At 46.1% G+C, this 23,381-nt stretch overlaps 1 protein-coding gene across 1 annotated transcript in view; it reads right to left on the reverse strand.

Annotated features, from left to right (window-relative positions):
• LOC141243824 (diacylglycerol kinase iota-like) overlaps positions 1-22,977 on the reverse strand; it is a gene marked incomplete at its 3' end in the record, with an annotated part of 188,889 nt that extends 165,912 nt beyond the window's left edge. Inside the window, exons 1-3 of the mRNA XM_073668954.1 lie at positions 20,971-22,977; positions 12,201-12,309; positions 11,898-11,993 (exon numbers count right to left, since the gene is read on the reverse strand). Of these exons, the coding sequence (XP_073525055.1) occupies positions 11,898-11,993; positions 12,201-12,309; positions 20,971-21,386 (621 nt within the window). The remainder of the gene's footprint in view (positions 1-11,897; positions 11,994-12,200; positions 12,310-20,970) is intronic.
• Between the last annotated feature and the right edge of the window lie 404 nt (positions 22,978-23,381).

Below are 23,381 nucleotides of genomic sequence, written 5' to 3' on the forward strand. Positions count from 1 at the left end.
CAGTGCTCAGATAAGTAATGTACAGGGTTCATACAGTGCTCAGATAAGTAATGTACAGGGTTCATACAGTGCTCAGATAAGTAATGTACAGGGTTCATACAGTGCTCAGATAAGTAATGTACAGGGTTCATACAGTGCCCAGATAAGTAATGTACAGGGTTCATACAGTGCTCAGATAAGTAATGTACAGGGCTCATACAGTGCTCAGATAAGTAATGTACAGGGCTCATACAGTGCTCAGATAAGTAATGTACAGGGTTCATACAGTGCTCAGATAAGTAATGTACAGGGTTCATACAGTGCCCAGATAAGTAATGTACAGGGTTCATACAGTGCTCAGATAAGTAATGTACAGGGTTCATACAGTGCTCAGATAAGTAATGTACAGGGCTCATACAGTGCTCAGATAAGTAATGTACAGGGCTCATACAGTGCTCAGATAAGTAATGTACAGGGTTCATACAGTGCTCAGATAAGTAATGTACAGGGCTCATACAGTGCTCAGATAAGTAATGTACAGGGATCATACAGTGCTCAGATAAGTAATGTACAGGGTTCATACAGTGCTCAGATAAGTAATGTACAGGGATCATACAGTGCTCAGATAAGTAATGTACAGGGCTCATACAGTGCTCAGATAAGTAATGTACAGGGATCATACAGTGCTCAGATAAGTAATGTACAGGGTTCATACAGTGCTCAGATAAGTAATGTACAGGGTTCATACAGTGCTCAGATAAGTAATGTACAGGGTTCATACAGTGCCCAGATAAGTAATGTACAGGGCTCATACAGTGCTCAGATAAGTAATGTACAGGGTTCATACAGTGCCCAGATAAGTAATGTACAGGGCTCATACAGTGCTCAGATAAGTAATGTACAGGGATCATACAGTGCTCAGATAAGTAATGTACAGGGCTCATACAGTGCTCAGATAAGTAATGTACAGGGCTCATACAGTGCTCAGATAAGTAATGTACAGGGCTCATACAGTGCCCAGATAAGTAATGTACAGGGCTCATACAGTGCTCAGATAAGTAATGTACAGGGTTCATACAGTGCCCAGATAAGTAATGTACAGGGCTCATACAGTGCTCAGATAAGTAATGTACAGGGATCATACAGTGCTCAGATAAGTAATGTACAGGGCTCATACAGTGCTCAGATAAGTAATGTACAGGGCTCATACAGTGCTCAGATAAGTAATGTACAGGGCTCATACAGTGCCCAGATAAGTAATGTACAGGGCTCATACAGTGCTCAGATAAGTAATGTACAGGGTTCATACAGTGCCCAGATAAGTAATGTACAGGGCTCATACAGTGCTCAGATAAGTAATGTACAGGGCTCATACAGTGCTCAGATAAGTAATGTACAGGGCTCATACAGTGCTCAGATAAGTAATGTACAGGGTTCATACAGTGCTCAGATAAGTAATGTACAGGGCTCATACAGTGCTCAGATAAGTAATGTACAGGGTTCATACAGTGCCCAGATAAGTAATGTACAGGGATCATACAGTGCTCAGATAAGTAATGTACAGGGTTCATACAGTGCCCAGATAAGTAATGTACAGGGCTCATACAGTGCTCAGATAAGTAATGTACAGGGTTCATACAGTGCTCAGATAAGTAATGTACAGGGTTCATACAGTGCTCAGATAAGTAATGTACAGGGTTCATACAGTGCCCAGATAAGTAATGTACAGGGTTCATACAGTGCTCAGATAAGTAATGTACAGGGATCATACAGTGCTCAGATAAGTAATGTACAGGGTTCATACAGTGCTCAGATAAGTAATGTACAGGGCTCATACAGTGCCCAGATAAGTAATGTACAGGGCTCATACAGTGCTCAGATAAGTAATGTACAGGGCTCATACAGTGCTCAGATAAGTAATGTACAGGGCTCATACAGTGCTCAGATAAGTAATGTACAGGGTTCATACAGTGCTCAGATAAGTAATGTACAGGGCTCATACAGTGCTCAGATAAGTAATGTACAGGGCTCATACAGTGCTCAGATAAGTAATGTACAGGGCTCATACAGTGCTCAGATAAGTAATGTACAGGGCTCATACAGTGCCCAGATAAGTAATGTACAGGGCTCATACAGTGCTCAGATAAGTAATGTACAGGGTTCATACAGTGCCCAGATAAGTAATGTACAGGGCTCATACAGTGCTCAGATAAGTAATGTACAGGGCTCATACAGTGCTCAGATAAGTAATGTACAGGGCTCATACAGTGCTCAGATAAGTAATGTACAGGGCTCATACAGTGCTCAGATAAGTAATGTACAGGGTTCATACAGTGCTCAGATAAGTAATGTACAGGGCTCATACAGTGCTCAGATAAGTAATGTACAGGGTTCATACAGTGCCCAGATAAGTAATGTACAGGGATCATACAGTGCTCAGATAAGTAATGTACAGGGTTCATACAGTGCCCAGATAAGTAATGTACAGGGCTCATACAGTGCTCAGATAAGTAATGTACAGGGTTCATACAGTGCTCAGATAAGTAATGTACAGGGTTCATACAGTGCTCAGATAAGTAATGTACAGGGTTCATACAGTGCCCAGATAAGTAATGTACAGGGTTCATACAGTGCTCAGATAAGTAATGTACAGGGTTCATACAGTGCTCAGATAAGTAATGTACAGGGATCATACAGTGCTCAGATAAGTAATGTACAGGGTTCATACAGTGCTCAGATAAGTAATGTACAGGGTTCATACAGTGCTCAGATAAGTAATGTACAGGGCTCATACAGTGCTCAGATAAGTAATGTACAGGGTTCATACAGTGCTCAGATAAGTAATGTACAGGGTTCATACAGTGCCCAGATAAGTAATGTACAGGGCTCATACAGTGCTCAGATAAGTAATGTACAGGGCTCATACAGTGCTCAGATAAGTAATGTACAGGGTTCATACAGTGCTCAGATAAGTAATGTACAGGGCTCATACAGTGCTCAGATAAGTAATGTACAGGGATCATACAGTGCTCAGATAAGTAATGTACAGGGCTCATACAGTGCTCAGATAAGTAATGTACAGGGCTCATACAGTGCTCAGATAAGTAATGTACAGGGCTCATACAGTGCCCAGATAAGTAATGTACAGGGCTCATACAGTGCTCAGATAAGTAATGTACAGGGCTCATACAGTGCTCAGATAAGTAATGTACAGGGCTCATACAGTGCTCAGATAAGTAATGTACAGGGCTCATACAGTGCTCAGATAAGTAATGTACAGGGTTCATACAGTGCCCAGATAAGTAATGTACAGGGCTCATACAGTGCTCAGATAAGTAATGTACAGGGCTCATACAGTGCTCAGATAAGTAATGCACAGGGCTCATACAGTGCTCAGATAAGTAATGTACAGGGTTCATACAGTGCTCAGATAAGTAATGTACAGGGCTCATACAGTGCTCAGATAAGTAATGTACAGGGCTCATACAGTGCCCAGATAAGTAATGTACAGGGATAATACAGTGCTCAGATAAGTAATGTACAGGGTTCATACAGTGCCCAGATAAGTAATGTACAGGGCTCATACAGTGCTCAGATAAGTAATGTACAGGGATCATACAGTGCTCAGATAAGTAATGTACAGGGTTCATACAGTGCCCAGATAAGTAATGTACAGGGATCATACAGTGCTCAGATAAGTAATGTACAGGGATCATACAGTGCTCAGATAATAATGTACAGGGCTCATACAGTGCTCAGATAAGTAATGTACAGGGATCATACAGTGCTCAGATAAGTAATGTACAGGGTTCATACAGTGCCCAGATAAGTAATGTACAGGGCTCATACAGTGCTCAGATAAGTAATGTACAGGGCTCATACAGTGCTCAGATAAGTAATGTACAGGGTTCATACAGTGCTCAGATAAGTAATGTACAGGGCTCATACAGTGCTCAGATAATAATGTACAGGGCTCATACAGTGCTCAGATAAGTAATGTACAGGGTTCATACAGTGCCCAGATAAGTAATGTACAGGGTTCATACAGTGCCCAGATAAGTAATGTACAGGGTTCATACAGTGCTCAGATAAGTAATGTACAGGGCTCATACAGTGCTCAGATAATAATGTACAGGGCTCATACAGTGCTCAGATAAGTAATGTACAGGGTTCATACAGTGCCCAGATAAGTAATGTACAGGGATCATACAGTGCTCAGATAAGTAATGTACAGGGATCATACAGTGCTCAGATAATAATGTACAGGGCTCATACAGTGCTCAGATAAGTAATGTACAGGGATCATACAGTGCTCAGATAAGTAATGTACAGGGTTCATACAGTGCCCAGATAAGTAATGTACAGGGTTCATACAGTGCTCAGATAAGTAATGTACAGGGCTCATACAGTGCTCAGATAAGTAATGTACAGGGCTCATACAGTGCTCAGATAAGTAATGTACAGGGCTCATACAGTGCTCAGATAAGTAATGTACAGGGTTCATACAGTGCCCAGATAAGTAATGTACAGGGATCATACAGTGCTCAGATAAGTAATGTACAGGGTTCATACAGTGCCCAGATAAGTAATGTACAGGGCTCATACAGTGCTCAGATAAGTAATGTACAGGGTTCATACAGTGCCCAGATAAGTAATGTACAGGGATCATACAGTGCTCAGATAAGTAATGTACAGGGTTCATACAGTGCTCAGATAAGTAATGTACAGGGTTCATACAGTGCTCAGATAAGTAATGTACAGGGCTCATACAGTGCTCAGATAAGTAATGTACAGGGATCATACAGTGCTCAGATAAGTAATGTACAGGGTTCATACAGTGCTCAGATAAGTAATGTACAGGGTTCATACAGTGCCCAGATAAGTAATGTACAGGGTTCATACAGTGCTCAGATAAGTAATGTACAGGGCTCATACAGTGCTCAGATAAGTAATGTACAGGGTTCATACAGTGCTCAGATAAGTAATGTACAGGGTTCATACAGTGCTCAGATAAGTAATGTACAGGGCTCATACAGTGCCCAGATAAGTAATGTACAGGGCTCATACAGTGCTCAGATAAGTAATGTACAGGGATCATACAGTGCTCAGATAAGTAATGTACAGGGCTCATACAGTGCTCAGATAAGTAATGTACAGGGTTCATACAGTGCTCAGATAAGTAATGTACAGGGATCATACAGTGCTCAGATAAGTAATGTACAGGGTTCATACAGTGCTCAGATAAGTAATGTACAGGGATCATACAGTGCTCAGATAAGTAATGTACAGGGTTCATACAGTGCTCAGATAAGTAATGTACAGGGTTCATACAGTGCTCAGATAAGTAATGTACAGGGATCATACAGTGCTCAGATAAGTAATGTACAGGGTTCATACAGTGCTCAGATAAGTAATGTACAGGGTTCATACAGTGCTCAGATAAGTAATGTACAGGGTTCATACAGTGCTCAGATAAGTAATGTACAGGGATCATACAGTGCTCAGATAAGTAATGTACAGGGCTCATACAGTGCTCAGATAATAATGTACAGGGCTCATACAGTGCTCAGATAAGTAATGTACAGGGCTCATACAGTGCTCAGATAAGTAATGTACAGGGATCATACAGTGCTCAGATAATAATGTACAGGGCTCATACAGTGCCCAGATAAGTAATGTACAGGGCTCATACAGTGCTCAGATAAGTAATGTACAGGGATCATACAGTGCTCAGATAAGTAATGTACAGGGTTCATACAGTGCTCAGATAAGTAATGTACAGGGATCATACAGTGCTCAGATAAGTAATGTACAGGGTTCATACAGTGCTCAGATAAGTAATGTACAGGGTTCATACAGTGCTCAGATAAGTAATGTACAGGGTTCATACAGTGCTCAGATAAGTAATGTACAGGGATCATACAGTGCTCAGATAAGTAATGTACAGGGATCATACAGTGCCCAGATAAGTAATGTACAGGGTTCATACAGTGCCCAGATAAGTAATGTACAGGGCTCATACAGTGCTCAGATAAGTAATGTACAGGGCTCATACAGTGCTCAGATAAGTAATGTACAGGGATCATACAGTGCTCAGATAATAATGTACAGGGCTCATACAGTGCTCAGATAAGTAATGTACAGGGTTCATACAGTGCCCAGATAAGTAATGTACAGGGATCATACAGTGCTCAGATAAGTAATGTACAGGGCTCATACAGTGCTCAGATAATAATGTACAGGGCTCATACAGTGCTCAGATAAGTAATGTACAGGGATCATACAGTGCTCAGATAAGTAATGTACAGGGTTCATACAGTGCTCAGATAAGTAATGTACAGGGTTCATACAGTGCTCAGATAAGTAATGTACAGGGCTCATACAGTGCTCAGATAAGTAATGTACAGGGTTCATACAGTGCTCAGATAAGTAATGTACAGGGTTCATACAGTGCTCAGATAAGTAATGTACAGGGCTCATACAGTGCCCAGATAAGTAATGTACAGGGCTCATACAGTGCTCAGATAAGTAATGTACAGGGTTCATACAGTGCCCAGATAAGTAATGTACAGGGTTCATACAGTGCTCAGATAAGTAATGTACAGGGTTCATACAGTGCTCAGATAAGTAATGTACAGGGTTCATACAGTGCTCAGATAAGTAATGTACAGGGCTCATACAGTGCTCAGATAAGTAATGTACAGGGATCATACAGTGCTCAGATAAGTAATGTACAGGGCTCATACAGTGCTCAGATAAGTAATGTACAGGGATCATACAGTGCCCAGATAAGTAATGTACAGGGATCATACAGTGCTCAGATAAGTAATGTACAGGGCTCATACAGTGCTCAGATAAGTAATGTACAGGGTTCATACAGTGCCCAGATAAGTAATGTACAGGGCTCATACAGTGCTCAGATAAGTAATGTACAGGGCTCATACAGTGCCCAGATAAGTAATGTACAGGGCTCATACAGTGCCCAGATAAGTAATGTACAGGGTTCATACAGTGCCCAGATAAGTAATGTACAGGGTTCATACAGTGCTCAGATAAGTAATGTACAGGGCTCATACAGTGCTCAGATAAGTAATGTACAGGGCTCATACAGTGCTCAGATAAGTAATGTACAGGGCTCATACAGTGCTCAGATAAGTAATGTACAGGGATCATACAGTGCTCAGATAAGTAATGTACAGGGCTCATACAGTGCTCAGATAAGTAATGTACAGGGCTCATACAGTGCTCAGATAAGTAATGTACAGGGCTCATACAGTGCTCAGATAAGTAATGTACAGGGTTCATACAGTGCTCAGATAAGTAATGTACAGGGATCATACAGTGCTCAGATAAGTAATGTACAGGGTTCATACAGTGCTCAGATAAGTAATGTACAGGGTTCATACAGTGCTCAGATAAGTAATGTACAGGGTTCATACAGTGCCCAGATAAGTAATGTACAGGGCTCATACAGTGCTCAGATAAGTAATGTACAGGGCTCATACAGTGCTCAGATAAGTAATGTACAGGGTTCATACAGTGCTCAGATAAGTAATGTACAGGGCTCATACAGTGCTCAGATAAGTAATGTACAGGGATCATACAGTGCCCAGATAAGTAATGTACAGGGATCATACAGTGCCCAGATAAGTAATGTACAGGGTTCATACAGTGCCCAGATAAGTAATGTACAGGGCTCATACAGTGCTCAGATAAGTAATGTACAGGGCTCATACAGTGCTCAGATAAGTAATGTACAGGGTTCATATAGTGCTCAGATAAGTAATGTACAGGGTTCATACAGTGCCCAGATAAGTAATGTACAGGGTTCATACAGTGCTCAGATAAGTAATGTACAGGGCTCATACAGTGCTCAGATAAGTAATGTACAGGGCTCATACAGTGCCCAGATAAGTAATGTACAGGGCTCATACAGTGCTCAGATAAGTAATGTACAGGGATCATACAGTGCTCAGATAAGTAATGTACAGGGCTCATACAGTGCTCAGATAAGTAATGTACAGGGCTCATACAGTGCTCAGATAAGTAATGTACAGGGTTCATACAGTGCCCAGATAAGTAATGTACAGGGTTCATACAGTGCCCAGATAAGTAATGTACAGGGTTCATACAGTGCTCAGATAAGTAATGTACAGGGCTCATACAGTGCTCAGATAAGTAATGTACAGGGTTCATACAGTGCCCAGATAAGTAATGTACAGGGTTCATACAGTGCCCAGATAAGTAATGTACAGGGTTCATACAGTGCTCAGATAAGTAATGTACAGGGTTCATACAGTGCTCAGATAAGTAATGTACAGGGCTCATACAGTGCTCAGATAAGTAATGTACAGGGTTCATACAGTGCTCAGATAAGTAATGTACAGGGATCATACAGTGCTCAGATAAGTAATGTACAGGGCTCATACAGTGCTCAGATAAGTAATGTACAGGGCTCATACAGTGCTCAGATAATAATGTACAGGGCTCATACACAGAGCCAGGTCGTGCCCTCACGGTGCCACACAGGCCATTTAACACACGGTGCGCAGAGTTGCCCGGTCAGTGCCGTACGATGCCCCGACAGTATGACTTTTTGATAAATCTGTCAGGAAGACACATAAAAAAAATTGATAAATTCTATAAAAAAAAATTTAAAAAAAGACAAAATTTCTGCTCCTTTCTGGTCACTTAGCGCTCCGCAGGTCTCCCTGGGGCCAATGATGGAAGAGAACCCATTACCCCTCTCTCCTTCCCAAATCCCTCTGTCCGCAGACATATAACACATGATGGCAGCCCATCCCTACGGGAGCGGACCCAACTCATACACACTAATTCTTCTCCATGGCAACCCACGTTGCTATGGCAACAGCCTAAAAAAAATGTCTTGCCGTTCGGTATTGGGGGCTAATCACTCCATACACTTACTGCAGGGGATGAGCGGAGATAGCGGATTACCAACTTCAATGAAAGCTGTCGGGGCGGGTGCAGAATAAACAGAGCCGGGGTTAGGCTGAGGTTACCGGGCCCCCGGGCCGCTCGGGAAAACACAAATTGAGCCTAATTAGTGAATATTGTGCAAATACAGATCCCAGCAGGTCAGGAGACAGCGAGCGCAGAGACCGGCACAACCTGCTCGCTTCAGACTGCGAGAAAAAACTCCTGGCCAAACTTCAACGCGTTTCACGACTGTCTGACAACACGAAGCACGTAACTATTACTAAAAGTCACACGTGTGGCCGAAACTAATCTGTATGGTTGCCCCTCGCCCCCAGAGTATAACACCCAGCCCCTCGCCCCCAATGTATAATATCCAACCCCCAGCCGGTGTATAGCATCCAGCCCCTCGCCCCTGGTGTATAATATCCAGCCCCTCGCCCCCGGTGTATAACATCCGACCCCTTGCCCCCCAGTGTGTGTATAACATCCAGCTCCTCACCCCCCAGTGTATAACATCCGGCTCCTCGCCCCCAGCGTATAACATCCAGCCCCTCGCCCCCGGATTATAATATCCAGCCCCTCGCCCCCAGTGTGTAACATCCGGCTCCTCGCCCCCAGTGTATAACATCCGGCCCCATTGTCCCCAATGTATAACATCCAGCCCCTCGTCCCCAGTGTATAACATCCGGTCCCTCGTCCCCAGTGTATAACATCCGGCCCCATTGTCCCCAATGTATAACATCCGGCCCCTCGTCCCCAGTGTATAACATCCAGCTCCTCACCCCCCAGTGTATAACATCCGGCCCCATTGTCCCCAATGTATAACATCCGGCCCCTTGTCCCCAGTGTATAACATCCGGTCCCTCGTCCCCAGTGTATAACATCCGGCCCCTCGTCCCCAGTGTATAACATCCGGCCCCTCGTCCCCAGTGTATAACATCCGGCCCCTCGTCCCCAGTGTATAACATCCGGCCCCTCGCCCCCAGTGTATAACATCCGGCCCCTCGCCCCCAGTGTATAACATCCGGCCCCTCGCCCCCAGTGTATAACATCCGGCCCCTCGACCCCAGTGTATAGCATCCGGCCCCTCGCCCCCCAGTGAATAACATCCGGCCCCTCGCTCCCAGTGTATAACATCTGGCCCCTCGCCCCCGGTGTATAACATCCAGCCCCTCGCATATAACATCCGGCTCCTCACCACCAGTGTATAACATCCAGCCCCTCGCCCCCCAGTGAATAACATCCGGCCCCTCGCTCCCAGTGTATAACATCTGGCCCCTCGCCCCCAGTGTATAACATCCGGCCCCTCGACCCCAGTGTATAGCATCCGGCCCCTCAACCCCAGTGTATAGCATCCGGCCCCTCAACCCCAGTGTATAGCATCCGGCCCCTCGCCCCCAGTGTATAACATCCGGCCCCTCGCCCCCAGTGTATAACATCCGGCCCCTCGACCCCAGTGTATAACATCCGGCCCCTCGACCCCAGTGTATAGCATCCGGCCCCTCGACCCCAGTGTATAGCATCCGGCCCCTCGCCCCCCAGTGAACAACATCCGGCCCCTCGCTCCCAGTGTATAACATCTGGCCCCTCACCCCCAGTGTATAACATCCAGCCCCTCGCATATAACATCCGGCTCCTCACCACCAGTGTATAACATCCAGCCCCTCGCCCCCAGTGTATGACATCCAGCCCCTCGTCCCCAGAGTATAACATCTGGCCCCTCGTCCCCAGAGTATAACATCCGGCCCCTCGCCCCCAGTGTATAACATCCGGTCCACCGCCCCCAGTGTATAACATCTGGTCCACCGCCCCCGATGTATAACATCCAGCCCCTCGAGTCCAATGTATAACATCCGGCAACTCACCACCAGTGTATAATATCCGACCCCTCGCGTCCAATGTATAACATCCAGCCCCTCGCGTCCGATGTATAACATCCGGTCCCTCGCCCCCAGTGTTTAACATTCGACCCCTCACCCCCGGTGTATAATATTTGGCCCCTGGCTCCCAGTGTATAACATCCGGCCCCTCACCCCCAGTATATAACATCCGACCCCTCACACCCCGGTGTATTACCTCCTTACCTCCGGCCCCTCACACCCATGTGTATAACATTCGGCCCCCCGCCATGCCGTCTGCCATTACTAACATGTGGCAGATCAGCCGGTGGTGCAGAGCTCACTGATACCAGCGCGGTCCTGTAATAGGAGCCACTGGGGTAACAAGTCCGCTCCTGACACTTGTTCCCCGAATCCCCCACCACCATAAGTGATATTATTGCAAAGTGGAAGTAACCGCAGCAACTCAGCCATGAAGTGGAGACCCCGTGACGTTACAGAGTAGGGGGGCTGAGGAGCAGAGGGCAGAAAAGTCACCACCGCTCTGCTGACCGCATAACTACAGAGTCCAGACCACCTCTGATATAACATCAGCACAAACACTGCACCCCCAACGGGGGCTTCATGGCCTAGCAGCTGCATGCAGCCATACATCACCAAGCACAATGCCGAGCGTCGGATGGAGTGGTGTAAAGCCGCCACCACTGGACTCTGGAGGAGACGTGTTCTGTGAAGTGACGGATCACACTTCACTATCTTGCATCTGATGGAGGAGTCTGGGCTGGGGATTCCAGGAGGAAGTTACCTCCTGACTGCATTGTGCCCGCTGTACAGATGGTGGAGGAGGACAATGTTATGGGCTGGGCTTGTAATCAGGGGTCGGCATTGGGCCCTTAATTTCCACAGTTGCCTCCAAACTCTTGTACAAATTCTTCCCAGGAGAGCATCAGCTGTAATACCTGCAAAGTGTCCAAAAAAAAAAACAGCACCACACTTGTCCTCTGGCAGGGTGCAGTATTGCAATTCCTCCACATTTAAGGCAGGGAGACTTTTTTTTCTAATCCATGATTAAGCAACCCTTTCTGATTGGATGGCGGGAAAACATATACCACATGACATGGTTAATGGGGTCGTACTCACAGAAAACTTGACTTGGCAGTTCTCTTCCCCCAGATAACACAGGTCTCCGGACACATTGGTCTCCTGCCAGAGGTGCTCCCCATTCACCGCGTTCTCCTGCAAAGGCAAATAACCAGTTATTCACATGTCATGGCGTCTGTTTCATTGGATGCTCATCGCTGCCAACTAGTGGTCAGAACGTATCATAACAAGCATTGCTAAAATGCAAAAAAAAAAAATTTAAATGTCTACGGGTCTCTACAAGGATTTTTATTTTTTCCAGACTTCAAGGCAATGATCAATAGAAAAAAACAAAAACCTTACAGTCCAATCCAGGCTGGTACGAGGCTCTTTCAGGGGTCCATTAGAGACGCTCAGGGTCGGGCAGTGCACAGGTGCCAGGTGCTGAAGTCCAGATCTTGAAATGGCTTTCCTGCAACAAAATACAAGAAACTTTCAGTACTCGTCTGCTCAGGTCCCTCCTATATGTACCGGAGCTAAGAACCATTACAAAGAGCTTCTCTCCCTCTGGAGGACTCAATGTGACCTCGTATTACATGGTCATCTATTCACTTAGCTGGGAGCCTTGTAATACCTCACTATTCCTCTAGTGGCCGCTGTAGGGAAAAATGTACGTCTCTCTGCAGGTTCCCTCAATTAGAAAAGATCGATGCATAAAAGACATTTCTTTTAGATGAAGAATTACTGACCCCCTTTCCAATTCGATAGGACTGAGGCTTTGAAAAGGCTTTGAAAAGGAAAATGCTGAGACATCGCCGATTGTGCCATGTCTAGTTCAGAGGCTTCCCTTCATGTTCCTTTAAGATTTCTGATATTCCATAAATGTCTGATAGATGTGTATCCCACTGATGGGTCCATGCAACCTTCTAGGGTACGAGCCGCGTTCCATGCCGTTAGGAATGAGGTGGTTGCGCATGCGCCGTCAACTCCATTCACTTGTTTTGGAATTCTAAAAGTTGCCGAGCGCGCCAACAAGAATGAAGAGGCGTCTTTACATGCGAAGCTCCCTATTCTATTCCCAAAAACTCCATAAAAAATTAACAGAGAAAGCTTCGCCACCTCCTTTCCATCAGCATGTGCGGGAATTTTTGGGACGCCCATACAAGTGAAAAGGGAGAGTTGCGCATGCTCAGTCACCTCTTCATTCCTGTCTACACGCTCGGCAATTTTTGGAACTTCCATATTAATGAGAGCAGAGAGCCGCGCATGGGCAGTCACCTCTTCATTCCTGTCTACACGCTCGGCAATTTTTGGAACTTCCATATTAATGAGAGCAGAGAGCCGCGCATGCGCAGTCACCTCTTCATTCCTGTCTACACGCTCGGCAATTTCTGGAACTTCCATATTAATGAGAGCAGAGAGCCGCGCATGGGCAATCACCTCTTCATTCCTGTCTACACGCTCGGCAATTTTTGGAACTTCCATATTAATGAGTGTAGAGAGTCGTGCATGGGCAGTCACCTCTTCATTCCTGTCTGCATGCTCGGCAATTTTTGGAACTTCCATATTAATGAGAGCAGAGAGCCGCGCATGGGCAATCACCTCTTCATTCCTGTCTACACGCTCGGCAATTTTTGGAACTTCCATATTAATGAGAGCAGAGAGCCGCGCATGGGCAATCACCTCTTCATTCCTGTCTACACACTCGGCAATTTTTGGAACTTCCATATTAATGAGTGTAGAGAGTCGTGCATGGGCAGTCACCTCTTCATTCCTGTCTGCATGCTCGGCAATTTTTGGAACTTGCATATAAATTAGTGTAGAGAGCCGTGCATGCGCAGTCACCTCTTGAGTCCCGCTGGCACGCTCGGCAATTTTTCCAACTCCCATACAAGTGAATAGGGAGAGCTGCGAATGCGTGACCACTTATTCATTTCTGTCTTAGCGTTCTGGAATTTTTAGAATTCTTAGATAGATGAATTAAGAGAGCTAAGCATGTCTGACCACTTTTTCAATCTCGGGGGCACATTCAGAAATTTTTGGGACTCCCAGACAAGTGAATGAATAGAGCCGCGCATGCGCAGCCACTTCTCCATTCCCATCTTCTCTGCAATTTTTGGAATTCCCAGATAAATAAGTGAAGAGAGTCAAGCATGTGCGACAACCTCTTCATTCCTCAGGGGCATGTTCGGCAACTTTTGGTACTCCCAGACAAGTGAATGAATAGAGCCGCGCATGCGCAGCCACTTCTTCATTCCCATCTTCTCTGCAATTTTTGGAATTCTCAGATAAATAAGTGAAGAGAGCCAAGCATGTGCGAGGACCTCTTCATTCCTTGGGGGCATTTTTGGCAATTTTTGGGACTCCCACACAAAAGGATGGAATGCGGCCACTTTTCCATTCTCAACGGCTCTCAATCAGCCCCAGTTTTGGAGCACTTTTTGCAGGTACCAGGGGTGGAGCGCGGATCTAACAGAAGACAGGACAAGATGGAACCAGCGATGGAAGCTGGAAGACATACACCGATAATAAAACTAATAATAATCATCGTAATAAACCTCAAAAAAACGATTAATAAGACCTCGTTCCAGAAACAAAAGGAACGTTTAGCATCTGAACTAGTATTAACCTCCGTGACTCATCGCAGTATCCAGGTTTTCTCCAGTGGGATCGCTGTCAAGAGAGAGCAGACAGATGGACCCATCCAACCGAGAATGTTCATGGGGATAAAATAAAAACACACAGAGGAAAAAAAAAAATAAAGCTTCGAAATATTAAAACATGTGAAATATCTGCAACTATTGAACTGTAAAATGGAAAAAAATAATAAATAACGTAGATAAATCATCGGGACTGCCTCCCGAAGAACCGACAAGGACGTGACGCACTTACAAAATGCATCATGAAAAACAAGTTTAAAAAGTGAAGCAAGAAAAATCTAAAGTTTTCCAGAATTTGATCTCTCTGCTTCCAAAGACTTAACGTCCCTCACACAAGGATTCAAGAGATAAGCGGCGCCGTACGTAATGGGAGCCGCCTATCTCCGGCAATGAAGGTTCGAGCGCGGGAGGTGTGAACAAGGAGAACACAATACCGACCTATCGAAATAATAATATTGACTCTTTACACATTTTAACATGTTCACACTTGATCTTAAAGGGGATGTTTGGGGAGTCGATATTTTTGCGTTTTTTTTTTCCCCAAAATGCTCAGACTCCATAAAGACGTTAAAAGAAACAATATTCATCTACGATCCTCCGCTGCTGTCTTTCCAATAGTCAACAAAGTCATCTTTATAGGATCATGGGTATGTGACCGCTGCAACCGATCATTGCACGCAATAGCAATTCCTTACAGGCAGTGATTGGCTGCGGCGGTCATGTCCTTGTGTCCTGCAGCAAGAAGTAGAGACCAACAGGAAACTGGGTGCAACTGGGGATCGAGGAGATAAACTTTTTTTTTTTACATTTTTCACAACACTAAAAAATCGTTTAAATGTTTTTTTTTGGGGGGGGGGGAATCAGAATATTAATAAACAATCCTCGGGACAGAAGATTAATGGAGGTCGAGCTCCCGGGCATTCAAAGGGACCAGGGGAACGTGACGCGTTTACAAATGCATCAGGAAAAAATGTACTAAAAAAGTTTAAAAAGTGAAGAAAAAGTTTTGTAGAATTTGAGAATGTTGCGAACCCCTTCAAAGGGGGCTGCCCCGGAAAAAAAAAAAAGTTTGGCTACATTTTCCCCAAAAAACATTACCTCTCCTGCCTATAGGCTGTGTCTAATGTTGTAGCTCAGTGCCATTCACTTCAATGGAGCTGGGCTACAATACCAAACATACTTTGTTCACACTGCAGAGATGTCAAACTCAAACAAATAGAGGGCCAAAATGAAAAATCTGGACAAAGTTGTGGGCCAACCAGTATACAGTATAATGGCCCCCACATAGTCCTCCATACAGAATAATGGCCCCACATAGTCCTCCATACAGTATAATGGCGCCACATAGTCCGCCATACAGTATAATGGCCCCACATAGTCCTCCATACAGTATAATGGGCTCCACATAGTCCTCCATACAGAATAATGGGCCCACATAGTCCTCCATACAGAATAATGGGCCCACATAGTCCTCCATACAGTATAATGGCTCCACATAGTCCTCTATACAGTGTAATGGGCCCCACATAGTCCTCCATACAGTATAATGGCGCCACATAGTCCTCCATACAGTATAATGGCCCCACATAGTCCTCCATACAGTATAATGGCCCCACATAGTCCTCCATATAGAATAATGGCCCCACATAGTCGTCCATACAGTATAATGGCCCCACATAGTCCTCCATACAGAATAATGGCCCCCACATAGTCCTCCATACAGTATAATGGGCCCCACATAGTCCTCCATACAGTATAATGGCCCCCACATAGTCCTCCATACAGTATAATGGGCCCCACATAGTCCTCCATACAGTATAATGACCCCACATAGTCCTCCATCTACTATATAATTGTCTTATCCCGTCTGTCTGTCTGTCCAGGAAATCCCGCGTCGCTCATTGGTCCGGCAGCAGCCAATCAGCGCCGCGGGATTTCAGAAAAAAGATGGCGGCCGTTAGCGGCTCATCTGCGGGACGGAGCTCAGAGGCGATGCAGCCGGGAGATGACCGGCGCGAGGCGCTCATCTCCCAGCCGGTACCAGCAGAAGGACCCCGACCGCCGAACCCATCTGCGGGACGGAGATGCAGCCGGGAGATGAGCGGCGCGAGGCGCTAATGTCCCGGCCGGCAGCAGCGGAAGGACCGCCGGCGTCGCTGACCTCCATGCGGAAGAGAGGACCGGGGAGCGGCGCTACAGGTCGGGATACTTCTGCTGCGAGCGCCCGCTCATGTCCCGGGTTCTCGCAGCGGAAGTAGCCGCACAGGCAGCGCCGCTCCCCGGTCCTCACCAAGACGATTCGATGACTGGTCGCGGTCTTCGGATCCGACCAATCACTGATCTTAGCGCAAAAGTTAAATACCGCTGTGCTGATTGGTCGCGGACTCTGCCCGCGACCAATCACCGATTTGGGCGCCAAATTTAAATATCGGCCGCGACCAATCAGCACAGTAGTGGTTAACTTTAGCCGCAAGATCAGTGATTGGTCGCGGGCCAAGACCGCGACCAATCACCGATTTGTGCGGCACATTTAAATACCGGCCGCGACCAATTGGATGTCAGCGCCGCTCCCCGGTCCTCCCTTCACACCCTTGCCGCATGGATGTCAGCGGCGCTGCCTGTGCGGATACTTCCGCTGCGAGAACCCGGGACATGAGCGACTGCTCGGAGCAGAAGTATTCCGACCCGCAGCGCCGCTCCCCGGTCCTCCCTTCACACCCTAGCCGCTGATGTCCCCACAGTATCCGCTTGCTGTTACAAAGATCCGCAAATTTGTGTTAAAAATCGCTGATTGGTTGCTGGCGATGCCCGCGACCAATCACCGATTTGGGCGCCAAATTTAAATATCGGCCACGACCAATCACCGATCTTGGCTCCACATTTAAACACCGCTGTGCTGATTGGTCGCGGACGCTATTTAAATGTGGCGCCCAAATCGGTGATTGGTCGCGGGCAGCGGCCGCGACCAATCAGCAGAGCGGTGTTTAACTTTAGCGCCAAGATCACTGATTGGTCGCGTGCGGAGAGCGTGACCAATCAGCGAATCATATTGGTGAGGAGCGGGGAGCGGAATCGTATTAGTGAGGACCGGGGAGCGCCGCTGCCTGTGCGGATACTTCCACTGCGAGAAGCCTGGAGATGAGCGACTGCTCGCAGCAGAAGTATCCCGACCCGCAGCGTCGCTCCCCGGTCCTCCCTTCACACCCTAGCCGCTGATGTCCCCACAGTATCCGCATAGTGTTACAAAGGTCCGGACATTTGTGTTAAAAATCGCTGATTGGTCGCAGGCGCTGCCCGCGACCAATCACCGATTTGGGCACCAAATTTAAATATCGGCCGCGACCAATCACAGATCTTGGCTCCACATTTAAACACCGCTGTGCTGATTGGTCGCGGATGCTATTTAAATGTGGCGCCCAAATCGGTGATTGGTCGCGGGCAGCGGCCGCGACCAATCAGCAGAGCGGTGTTTAACTTTAGCGCCAAGATCACTGATTGGTCGCGTGCAGAGAGCGTGACCAATCAGCGAATCGTATTGGTGAGGAGCGGAATCGTATTAGTGAGGACCGGGGAGCGCCGCTGCCTGTGCGGATACTTCCACTGCGAGAAGCCTGGAGATGAGCGGGCGCTCGCAGCAGAAGTATCCCGACCCGCAGCGCCGCTCCCCGGTCCTCCCTTCACACCCTAGCCGCTGATGTCCCCACAGTATCCGCATGGTGTTACAAAGATCCGGACATTTGTGTTAAAAATCGCTGATTGGTCGCTGGCGCTGCCCGCGACCAATCACCGATTTGGGCGCCAAATTTAAATATCGGCCACGACCAATCACCGTTCTTGGCTCCACATTTAAACACCGCTGTACTGATTGGTCGCGGACGCTATTTAAATTTAGCGCCCAAATAGGTGATTGGTCGCGCCCAGCGTCGGCGACCAATCAGCACAGCGGTGTTTAAATGTGGAGCCAAGATCGGTGATTGGTCGCGGCCGATATTTAAATTTGGCGCCCAAATCGGTGATTGGTGGCGGGCAGCGCCAGCGACCAATCAACGATTTTTAACACAAATGTCCGGACCTTTGTAACACCCTGCGGATACTGTGGGGAGATCAGCGGCTAGGCTGTGAAGGGAGGACCGGGGAGCGGCGCTGCGGGTCGGGATACTTCTGCTGCGAGCGCCCGCTCATCTCCAGGCTTCTCGCAGCGGAAGTAGCCGCATAGGCAGCGGCGCTCCCCGTTCCTCACTAATTCGATTCTGCTCCCCGCTCCTCACCAATACGATTCGCTGAATGGTCGCGCTCTCCGCACGCGACCAATCAGTGATCTTGGCGCTAAAGTTAAACACCGCTCTGCTGATTGGTCGCGGCCGCTGCCCGCGACCAATCACCGATTTGGGCGCCACATTTAAATAGCGGCCGCGACCAATCACCGATCTTGCCGCCACATTTAAACACTGCTGAGCTAATTGGTCGCGGACGCCAGCCGCGACCAATGAACGAGCTTGGCGCCAAATTTAAACAACGCTCTGCTGATTGGTCGCGGACGCCAGACGCGTCCAATCAGCGAGATTGGCGCCAAATTTAAACAACGCTCTGCTGATTGATCGCGGTCGCTGGCCGAGATCTATCAGCAGTATTGGCGCAAAATTTAAACAACGCTCTGCTGATTGGTCGCGGCCTTCAGCTGCGACTAATCAGCGATTTTGGCGCCAAATTTAAACACCGCTCTGCTGATTGGTCGCAGACGGCGACCAGTCAGCGATTTTGGTGCCAAATTTAAACCCCGCTCTGTATCGCTCTGCTAATTGGTCGCGGTCGGCGGCCGCGACCAATCAGCAGTATTGGCGCCAAATTTAAACACCGCTCTGCTGATTGGTCGCGACTAATCAGCGATTTTGGTGCCAAATTTAAACACGCTCCCCAGTCCTCACTAACACGGTACGCAGATTGGTCGCGGCCGCCGCCCGCGACCAATCACCGATATTGCCGCCAAATTTAAACACCGCTTTGCTAATTGAGCCCCGTCGGCCGCATACCTATTTTAGAATACCCGATGCGTTCGAATCGGGCCACCATCTAGTACAGTATAATGGCCCCACATAGTCCTCCATACAGTATAATGGCCCCACACAGTCCTCCATACAGTATAATGGCCCCACAAAGTCCTCCATACAGTATAATGGCCCCACATAGTCCGCCATACAGAATAATGGCCCCACATAGTCCTCCATACAGAATAATGGGCCCCACATAGTCCTCCATACAGAATAATGGGCCCCACATAGTCCCCCATACAGAATAATGGCCCCACATAGGGGTGGTGGTTTTGGTGTCGCGGGCCAAATATAACCACCCTGTTGGCCTGATCTGGCCTACGGGCTGGAGTTTGACATGTATGGTTTACAGGGTTGGCGCTTTTTAAAAAGAAAAAAAAAAGGCAACCACGCTTTTCTAATCCCGGACAACCCTTTAAGTCTTGCAGGTGGGATTGTTTTGAAAGAGCTGATGGAAACTAGGTGAGGTCCCAAATGTGTTGGACGCACAGGGTCAGACACCCCATGAGCCCCATTTCTTGCACCCTCTGCGCACCAGTAAATGGAAGATCTTAGATGGTATCGATCAAATATAAAGAGGAAACTGCCTCGGAGAATGACTGTACCCAAACTTTACATCTCACAAAATAATAACAAAAAAAAGCAAAGACCGTCATATCTCCTATCTCATCAACGTAGAAGTCGTTCTCCAGATACGGATCGTGGTTTCATGTCGCTAATAATCGACGACCAAAATCAGACGAGCTAGAAAAATTCAACAACGGAAAAGAAAATCTACACCAGATCATGTCAAGTGATACCAGTTTACACACACACTTAAAGAAAACCTTCCTAACTTTTTGTGTACGCAGCCCCTGCGCAGATCTATAGGTTTGTAAAGTAACCAACTCCAACCACAGTCTGATCCTGCAGTCATGTTGCCGTTCGTTCTACCCCTACTTCTGGCCAATCTGGTTAGTAAGAAGGAAAACTGGAAAAGAATTGCAAGATCAGACTACGGGAGGTTTGTTTGTAGTCTGTTACCACGGAGACCAAATTATTATTTTTTTTTTAAGCATTTCAATTTACAAAGTTGCATCTTTTTTGACATTCATATACCACATGAGCGCTGCAGCCAATCAGTGCCTGCTGCGCTCTCACTTTCCTCTGACAAATATCGGACAAGCTCTAATAGTGAGAGCGCAGCCTGCCGGTGATTGACTGCAGGGCTCACAAGGCATAACAAAGTCATGGGAGACCCAGGAGACCTGGAGCAGGAGGTAATATAATATAAAGGGATGGGCAACCTCATTGTCTAAAAAGGTTCATTGAGCCCCTAGTTCGGCATTTTGAGCATCTTTAACCTGGTGACCAGTTCCAATCCAGCTGTTTAGTCAAAAACACCAAATGCAAACTGAAAATTCTTGATTTTTCACACATACACACCTTGAAAATCCATCGACTCCGACTTCTTCTGAACTATCACTGCTAGAGGTATAAATGTCATCCTCACCCTCCTGATCGCTGGGCTGTTGACTCGTCTGGTTAAGTAACTTACAGTCCATCCATATGTCCCAAAACAGGTCCTCCACGTTCCGAATATTCTCAGACTTTAAGGTATGTTTTTGTACATTCTTCACGACAAAACGTGGGTTGACCCTTACCGGTGCTGTGCTAGATTTCCTTCGACTGCCTACATTTTTCTTGCCTACTTGGACAGATACCCTTCGTTGTGCCAAGAGTCCAAGAGATGGTCCACCAGCTCCCGACTTACGCCTGACTTTCGAAGCCATGAGACTCGTTCTCCTATCGGATTCATTTGGAGGGGACTTGCTAAAATGTCGATGGAAAAAGTTCTCCATGGTGTCTACGAATTTGGCGCTTCTCCTCTAGACACCTACTCAGAGATCATCTGTGAAGTCTCCTTACGGTTTGTAGGACAAGCATGGGCTCTCGAGGTTGTCCTTCAAGGTCCACGTAGAGTTTTTGAACCCTCGAGTGAATTTTTTTCACCTTGGCCCTACATTTTTGTTTTACAATCTCTCCTCTATGTAGGTTACACAAAACTTTAAACTGTATCCTTGGCTAAGCAGCAACCAATGAAAAAAAAAGATAAAAAAACAAGTATCGAGAGTTTAAAAACACAGATTAAACAGGCCTTGCACTGTTAGGGTCTGAAGGTTGTGTTGGTGGAAGGGTGGGCGATAAGACGGCAGCTTTGTAAATGAAAAATGTAATTGCTGAGAGTTACACTTTCGGCTCGAAAGCAATATATAAAAAATCCTCAGCTGACCTGTGTTTACATTGGAAGGAGTAACACGAGCTCCCTTTTTTAGGGACTCTCTCGGGATTTTAATGCTCGGAATTATGCCGGCTGTTTCCAAATTTGAACCCTGATGCGGAGACGGAGAACCTGCTTATATCACTCCACTCCATTGGCACCCAGTAACCATATCCTAGTCAAGAAAATTCTCGTTTCAAGAGCCCGAACTTCTAACACCACAGAAACTCAACAGCAAAAAAAAAAAGCACAAAGCAAATCATTCAAACCTCCTAAAACTTCGACTCAAAACATGAACACAATGTAACACGCCGTAATAAAAACACTCGCGATATAATCATACAGTCCATATCGAAATCCTATATCAATTCCCCAATCAAAAAATTTGTTATAAAATTAATAAAAAAAACAATAAAAAAATACGATATAAAAATAACCAAAAAAAATAATTTCCGATCACTCCCTATATAGACCAAAAAAAATCATAAAAATAATTTTAACATTAATTAAAATATTGAATACATGCTATATCAAAGATACACATTTCAAAAATTATAAAAATCCCTAAAAAAAAGGTCTAACTTATATATATATAAAATAAAAAATATAAATTAATGAAATTTTAAAAAAATAAATACTGTATCCCCCAACTAAAATCCGAAAAAAAAAAACTAAAAAAATAAAATTAAATGAATAATAATAATAAAAAAAAATGTAATAATCGGACTGTGATTTGTATCCAGTAGGCGTAATTTTAAGTGGGTCCTTGAGGTATCAGAGTTCACGTCCCGGAAAATCCATGCCTGTCAGCTGGTGCTATAATCCGTCAGCCCGATTTTGGCTTGGCTATAATGGATGGCCCCATAATAATCCCAAGGCTGATGGAGAAGCTCCGCTACTTTTTCATCTTTAAGACTTTTCTAAGGATCTGTGAATTTGTAGCAGAAGGCTGACGTCAGGGTCTCAACGTATTTTGGAAAAGAGAGGAGGGTGGGGGGGTGTAAACAGGCAGCTGGATGTAATTCAGGAATGCCGAGTCCGGTGGGGATTGTACTTCCACATGGAAAGTGCATGGGAATATTGCGCCTCTGGTGGGATTAATATGGCAGGCGTCCTGCACACAAGCTTCTCCGAGTCTTCTGCCTCTTTTCACAACTTTTCTCAGGCTTTCTCTTCTTATACTTTCTTGCTACTTCCTCTAACTTATCTTATTAGGAGTTTTTCGTTTTATGGGTTTGACTTCCTGTCTTAAAGGGAAAACTGCTTAGAAAGCAACATGATGACTATTAAATGAGGCATAGACGTCGTTGTCCCTTTAACCGGGGGGGGGGGGTGTTACTTAACTTTCCCGGACATCTAACTGGTAGAACGTTACTCAGCAAAAAACATTCTGGTATGCATGTCACAAAATCTCATAATTTTGGAGGGGCCTGGTTTAGGGGCTACATTATTTTTGAGAAGGGGCATGGTCTGGGGTCTGCAGAAACAAAGAGTCTGGTCTTGGCTCTGTAAAATGGGAGTAATATTGGTGGTCTGGAGTTTAAATTTATGAGATCCAAGGTGGTTCTAAAAGGGG

This window comes from Phyllobates terribilis, unplaced genomic scaffold, assembly GCF_046119375.1.
Source record: "Phyllobates terribilis strain yellow unplaced genomic scaffold, ASM4611937v1 Scaffold_1272__1_contigs__length_337655, whole genome shotgun sequence".
Classification (NCBI taxonomy): domain Eukaryota; kingdom Metazoa; phylum Chordata; class Amphibia; order Anura; family Dendrobatidae; genus Phyllobates; species Phyllobates terribilis.